Consider the following 7500-nt stretch of genomic DNA (forward strand, 5'->3'; position numbering starts at 1 on the left):
ACTTCGTTCAGTTACGTATTACTTGTTAAAGATGTGTATGTGACCAATAAGATTTGATTTTGAAGTTCAAAACCTTCCTTGTCTCTCCTTCTCACAGCTGTTTGTTGTGTCACAGTACAAGATCCTCGTCAGTCTGCTAGGTAGGAGAAACATATACTCTCTTCAGTAAACAAGCCTGTTGTTGTTTACTTGGACGTGAGGGTTGTTAATCTCAGTAAATCCATAGCTCCTATGTTTTTTCAAATTGTGTGTGTGTGTGTGTGCGCGCGCACACACCGGTTTCTCCCCACCTACAGAGAACAACATCCATGTCCACGACCTCTTGACCTTCCAGCAGATTACTGTGGTTTCCAAGGCCAGAGGGGCAACGCTCTTCGCCTGTGACCTGCAGGTGAGATGACGACACAGTTTGTGAATGTGTTTTTTTTTTATGTGAATCAGTGGTGTCTATTTTATCTGTAGCTCCTGTAAAATCTGTTTCCAAAAATGATCTTCTTCTTTGTTGCAGCAGTCCCCCTCGGGAGAAGCCCAGCTGAGGATGTGTGTTGCTGTGAAGAAGAAGCTTCAGCTGTACTACTGGAAGGACAGGGAGTTCTACGAGCTACAGGTGAGACGGGGAGTTCTACGAGCTACAGGTGAGACGGGGAGTTCTACGAGCTACAGGTGAGACAGGGAGTTCTATGAGCTACAGGTGAGACGGAGTTCTGCGAGATACAGGGAGACGGGGAGTTCTGCGAGATACAGGGGGAGACGGGGGCTCTGCGAGATACAGGGGGAGACGGGAGCTCTGCGAGATACAGGGGGAGACGGGGCTCTGCGAGATACAGGGGAGAGACGGGGAGCTCTGCGAGATACAGGTGAGACGGAGTTCTGCGAGATACAGGGGAGACGGGGAGCTCTGCGAGATACAGGGGAGACGGGGAGCTCTGCGAGATACAGGGGGAGACGGGGAGCTCTGCGAGATACAGGGGGGAGACGGGGAGCTCTGCGAGATACAGGGGGAGACGGGGGAGCTCTGCGAGATACAGGGGAGACGGGGAGCTCTGCGAGATACAGGGGAGACGGGGAGCTCTGCGAGATACAGGGGAGACGGGGAGCTCTGCGAGATACAGGGGGAGACGGGAGCTCTGCGAGATACAGGGGGAGACGGGGGAGCTCTGCGAGATACAGGGGGAGACGGGGAGTTTGTTGCAGCAGTCCCCTCGGGAGAAGCCCAGCTGAGGATGTGTGTTGCTGTGAAGAAGAAGCTTCAGCTGTACTACTGGAAGGACAGGGAGTTCTACGAGCTACAGGTGAGACGGGGAGTTCTACGAGCTACAGGTGAGACGGGGAGTTCTACGAGCTACAGGTGAGACGGGGAGTTCTACGAGCTACAGGTGAGACGGGGAGTTCTACGAGCTACAGGTGAGACGGGGAGTTCTACGAGCTACAGGTGAGACGGGAGTTCTACGAGCTACAGGTGAGACGGGGAGTTCTACGAGCTACAGGTGAGACGGGGAGTTCTACGAGCTACAGGTGAGACGGGGAGTTCTGCGAGCTACAGGTGAGACGGGGAGTTCTGCGAGCTACAGGGGGAGACGGGGAGTTCTGCGAGCTACAGGGGAGACGGGGAGTTCTGCGAGCTACAGGGGAGACGGGGAGTTCTATGAGCTACAGGTGAGACGGAGTTCTGCGAGATACAGGGGAGACGGGGAGTTCTGCGAGATACAGGGGAGACGGGGAGCTCTGCGAAATACAGGGGAGACGGGGAGCTCTGCGAGATACAGGGGAGACGGGGGCTCTGCGAGATACAGGGGAGAGACGGGGAGCTCTGCGAGATACAGGGGGAGACGGGAGCTCTGCGAGATACAGGGGAGAGACGGGAGCTCTGCGAGATACAGGGGAGACGGGGGAGTTCTACGAGCTACAGGTGAGACGGGAGTTCTACGAGCTACAGGTGAGACGGGGAGTTCTACGAGCTACAGGTGAGACGGGGAGTTCTACGAGCTACAGGTGAGACGGGGAGTTCTGCGAGATACAGGGGAGACTGGGAGCTCTGCGAGATACAGGGGGAGACGGGGGCTCTGCGAGATACAGGGGAGACGGGGGCTCTGCGAGATACAGGGGGAGACGGGGGCTCTGCGAGATACAGGGGGAGACGGGGAGCTCTGCGAGATACAGGGGAGACGGGGGCTCTGCGAGATACAGGGGGAGGCGGGGAGCTCTGCGAGATACAGGGGGGAGACGGGGAGCTCTGCGAGATACAGGGGGAGACGGGGGCTCTGCGAGATACAGGGGGAGACGGGGGCTCTGCGAGATACAGGGGGGAGACGGGGAGCTCTGCGAGATACAGGGGAGACGGGGCTCTGCGAGATACAGGGGGAGACGGGGAGCTCTGCGAGATACAGGGGGAGACGGGGGCTCTGCGAGATACAGGGGGAGACGGGAGCTCTGCGAGATACAGGGGGAGACGGGGGCTCTGCGAGATACAGGGGGGAGACGGGGGCTCTGCGAGATACAGGGGGAGACGGGAGCTCTGCGAGATACAGGGGAGACGGGGGCTCTGCGAGATACAGGGGGAGACGGGGCTCTGCGAGATACAGGTGAGACGGGGAGCTCTGCGAGATACAGGGGAGACGGGGGCTCTGCGAGATACAGGGGGAGACGGGGGCTCTGCGAGATACAGGGGGAGACGGGGAGCTCTGCGAGATACAGGGGGAGACGGGGAGCTCTGCGAGATACAGGGGAGACGGGAGCTCTGCGAGATACAGGGGAGACGGGGAGCTCTGCGAGATACAGGGGGAGACGGGGAGCTCTGCGAGATACAGGGGGAGACGGGGGCTCTGCGAGATACAGGGGGAGACGGGAGTTCTGAGAGATACAGGGGAGACGGGAGACCTGCGAGATACAGGTGAGGGGGGGTGAGTGGACTGCTATAATGGCAGGATAAACAAACCTCGTTCAGAGGGATATTGTTAACCAAAAGGAATGAACCTTATTAGTGTTGTGTTTGTTTGTCTGTCAGGGGACTTTGCTGCTCCAGACATCCCGAAGTCCATGGCCTGGTGTCAGAACTCCATCTGTGTGGGCTTCAAGAGAGACTACTACCTCATCCAGGTCAGTGGGGCACAAAACAGGAAACACTGGATTTCATGTTTTACAGCAGACCGAATGAAGTTCAATGAGCGTATGAACCACCAACGTTCCTCCTGTTTTCCTTCAGACTCTCCTGGGTTGTGTTCAGTAGTGAGTTTTTTTTTGGTCCTTTTTATACCATTTGGTGCCTTATGATCTCTCTCTCTCTGTCTCTCTCTGTCTCTCTCTGTCTCTCTCCGTCTCTCTCCGTCTCTCTCTGTCTCTCTCTCTCTCTCTCTCTCTCTGTCTCTCTCTCTCTGTCTCTCTCTCTCTGTCTCTCTCTGTCTGTCTCTCTCTCTGTCTCTCTCTCTCTGTCTCTCTCTCTCTGTCTCTCTCTCTCTGTCTCTCTCTCTCTGTCTGTCTCTCTCTCTGTCTCTCTCTCTGTCTGTCTCTCTCTCTGTCTCTCTCTCTGTCTCTCTCTCTGTCTCTCTCTCTCTGTCTCTCTCTGACTGTCTCTCTCTCTGTCTCTCTCTCTGTCTCTCTCTGTCTCTCTCTGTCTCTCTCTGTCTCTCTCTCTGTCTGTCTCTCTCTCTCTCTCTGTCTCTCTCTCTCTGTCTCTCTCTCTGTCTCTCTCTGTCTGTCTCTCTCTCTCTCTCTCTCTCTCTCTCTGTGTCTCTCTGTGTCTCTCTCTCTCTCTGTGTCTCTCTGTGTCTCTCTGTGTCTCTCTGTGTCTCTCTGTGTCTCTCTCTCTCTCTGTGTTTCTCTCTCTGTCTGTCTCTGTCTCTCTGTGTCTCTCTCTCTCTCTCTCTCTCTCTCTCTGTGTCTCTCTCTCTCTGTCTGTCCTCCAGATGGATGGTCGTGGTTCCATCAAGGAGCTCTTCCCCACGGGGAAGCAGCTGGAGCCCCTGGTGGCCCCCCTGGCTGATGGGAAGGTGGCGGTGGGCCAGGATGACCTCACGGTGGTGCTCAACGAGGAGGGGGTCTGCACTCAGAAGTATGTTCTCAACTGGACCGACATCCCCATCGCAATGGGTACGAACACGAGCTCCTTTTTGTTTGTGTAATATCCTGTCCCAAATGGCACCCTATTCCCTAAATATGGGCCCATGTGGCCTGGTCAAAAGTAGTGCACTACCCTATGTGGCCTGGTCAAAAGTAGTGCACTAACCTATGTGGCCTGGTCAAAAGTAGGGCACTACCCTATGTGGCCTGGTCAAAAGTAGGGCACTACCCTATGTGGCCTGGTCAAAAGTAGGGCACTACCCTATGTGGCCTGGTCAAAAGTAGGGCACTACCCTATGTGGCCTGGTCAAAAGTAGGGCACTACCCTATGTGGCCTGGTCAAAAGTAGGGCACTACCCTATGTGGCCTGGTCAAAAGTAGGGCACTACCCTATGTGGCCTGGTCAAAAGTAGGGCACTACCCTATGTGGCCTGGTCAAAAGTAGGGCACTACCCTATGTGGCCTGGTCAAAAGTAGGGCACTACCCTATGTGGCCTGGTCAAAAGTAGGGCACTACCCTATGTGGCCTGGTCAAAAGTAGGGCACTACCCTATGTGGCCTGGTCAAAAGTAGGGCACTACCCTATGTGGCCTGGTCAAAAGTAGGGCACTACCCTATGTGGCCTGGTCAAAAGTAGGGCACTACCCTATGTGGCCTGGTCAAAAGTAGGGCACTACCCTATGTGGCCTGGTCAAAAGTAGGGCACTACCCTATGTGGCCTGGTCAAAGGTAGGGCACTACCCTATGTGGCCTGGTCAAAGTAGGGCACTACCCTATGTGGCCTGGTCAAAAGTAGGGCACTACCCTTTGTGGCCTGGTCAAAGTAGGGCACTACCCTATGTGGCCTGGTCAAAAGTAGGGCACTACCCTATGTGGCCTGGTCAAAAGTAGGGCACTACCCTATGTGGCCTGGTCAAAAGTAGGGCACTACCCTATGTGGCCTGGTCAAAAGTAGGGCACTACCCTATGTGGCCTGGTCAAAAGTAGGGCACTACCCTATGTGGCCTGGTCAAAAGTAGGGCACTACCCTATGTGGCCTGGTCAAAAGTAGGGCACTACCCTATGTGGCCTGGTCAAAAGGGCACTACCCTATGTGGCCTGGTCAAAAGTAGGGCACAACATCAAATCAAAGTTTATTTGTCATGTATGAATACAACAGGTGTAGTAGACCTCACAGTGAAATGCTGAATACAACAGGTGTAGTAGACCTCACAGTGAAATGCTGAATACAACAGGTGTAGTAGACCTCACAGTGAAATGCTGAATACAACAGGTGTAGTAGACCACAGTGAAATGCTGAATACAACAGGTGTAGTAGACCTCACAGTGAAATGCTGAATACAACAGGTGTAGTAGACCTCACAGTGAAATGCTGAATACAACAGGTGTAGTAGACCTCACAGTGAAATGCAGAATACAACAGGTGCAGTAGACCTCACAGTGAAATGCTGAATACAACAGGTGTAGTAGACCTCACAGTGAAATGCTGAATACAACAGGTGTAGGAGACCTCACAGTGAAATGATGAATACAACAGGTGTAGTAGACCTCACAATGAAATGCTGAATACAACAGGTGTAGGAGACCTCACAGTGAAATGCTGAATACAACAGGTGTAGTAGACCTCACAATGAAATGCTGAATACAACAGGTGTAGTAGACCTCACAGTGAAATGCTGAATACAACAGGTGTAAGTCGCTCTGGATAAGAGCGTCTGCTAAATGACTTAAATGTAAATGTAAATGTAGTAGACCTCACAGTGAAATGCTGAATACAACAGGTGTAGTAGACCTGACAGTAAAATAGGCCCCTGGGGGGCATCAAATTAAATGTTATTGTCACATACACATACAGTGGGGCAAAAAAGTATTTAGTCAGCCACCAATTGTGTAAGGTCTCCCACTTAAAAAGATGAGAGAAGCCTGTAATTTTCATCATAGGTACACTTCAACTATAACAGACAAAATGAGAAAAAAAATCCAGAAAATCACTGTAGGATTTTTAATGAATTTATTTACAAATTATGGTGGAAAATAAGTATTTGGTCAATAACAAAAGTTTATCTCAATACTTTGTTATATACCATTTGTTGGCAATGACAGAGGTCAAATGTCTTCACAAGGTTTTCACACACTGTTGCTGGTATTTTGGCCCATTCCTCCATGCAGATCTCCTCTAGAGCAGTGATGTTTTGGGGCTGTTGCAGGGCAACACGGACTTTCAACTCCCTCCAAAGATTTTCTATGGGGTTGAGATCTGAAGACTGGCTAGGCCACTCCAGGACCTTGAAATGCTTCTTACGAAGCCACTCCTTCGTTGCCCGGGCGGTGTGTTTGGGATCATTGTCATGCTGAAAGACCCAGCCACGTTTCATCTTCAATGCCCTTGCTGATGTAAGGAGGTTTTCACTCAAAATCTCACGATACATGGCCCCATTCATTCTTTCCTTTACACGGATCAGTCGTCTTGGTCCCTTAGCAGAAAAACAGCCCCAAAGCATGATGTTTCCACCCCCATGTTATTTGGATGCAACTCAGCATTCTTTGTCCTCCAAACACGACGAGTTGAGTTTTTACCAAAAAGTTATATTTTGGTTTCATCTGACCATATGACATTCTCCCAATCTTCTTCTGGATCATCCAAATGCTCTCTAGCAAACTTCAGACGGGCCTGGACATGTACTGGCTTAAGCTGGGGGACACGTCTGGCACTGCAGGATTTTTGCCAATTTTAACCGCACCCTTGTTTGTGTACATGGATTTTATAATGTCATATATTTTCTCCCCTTTCACCACTTTCCATCAAGACCCTCATGCCAGATTGAGTCTAAATTAACAAAGCATGAGAAGGCTTTGCCTTGGTTTTGATTTGGTTGTCATTTAGGATGTACAGGGTGAATATGTGATCTGTTGTACGGAAATGTGTTAAAAAGACAATTTGACATTTGCTCAGTACATTTTCACTGAGAATGAATGAGTCTCCTCTCTCTCTCTCAGAGCAACAGCCCCTCTACATCAGCTCTCTCTCTGTCTCGGTCTCTCTGTGTCTCTCTGTCTGTCTCTGTTTTTCTCTTTCTCTCTCAGAACATCAGTCCCCCTACAACATCTCTCTCTCAGAGCAACAGCCCCTCTACATCATGTCTGTCTCTGTCTCTGTCTGTCTCTGTCTGTCTCTGTTTTTCTCTGTCTCTCTCTTTCTGTCTCTCTCTCAGAACATCAGTCCCCCTACAACATCTCTCTCTCAGAGCAACAGCCCCTCTACATCATGTCTGTCTCTGTCTCTGTCTGTCTCTGTCTGTCTCTGTTTTTCTCTGTCTCTCTCTTTCTGTCTCTCTCAGAACATCAGTCCCCCTACAACATCTCTCTCTCAGAGCAACAGCCCCCCTACATCATCTCTCTGTGTCTCTCTCTCAGAGCAACAGCCCCCCTACATCATGTCTCTCT

The 7500-nt window shown here is 51.5% G+C and overlaps 1 protein-coding gene across 1 annotated transcript in view; it reads left to right on the forward strand.

Moving 5' to 3' along the window:
• Positions 1-97: 97 nt before the first annotated feature.
• The window catches only part of LOC135526864 (vam6/Vps39-like protein), a gene marked incomplete at its 5' end in the record, with an annotated part of 40440 nt that continues 33037 nt past the window's right edge, over positions 98-7500 (forward strand). Inside the window, 5 exons of the mRNA XM_064955533.1 lie at positions 98-140; positions 297-391; positions 509-635; positions 3005-3096; positions 3903-4086. Of these exons, the coding sequence (XP_064811605.1) occupies positions 98-140; positions 297-391; positions 509-635; positions 3005-3096; positions 3903-4086 (541 nt within the window). The remainder of the gene's footprint in view (positions 141-296; positions 392-508; positions 636-3004; positions 3097-3902; positions 4087-7500) is intronic.

The sequence above is a fragment of the Oncorhynchus masou genome, chromosome 32 (assembly GCF_036934945.1).
Source record: "Oncorhynchus masou masou isolate Uvic2021 chromosome 32, UVic_Omas_1.1, whole genome shotgun sequence".
Lineage (NCBI taxonomy): Eukaryota > Metazoa > Chordata > Actinopteri > Salmoniformes > Salmonidae > Oncorhynchus > Oncorhynchus masou.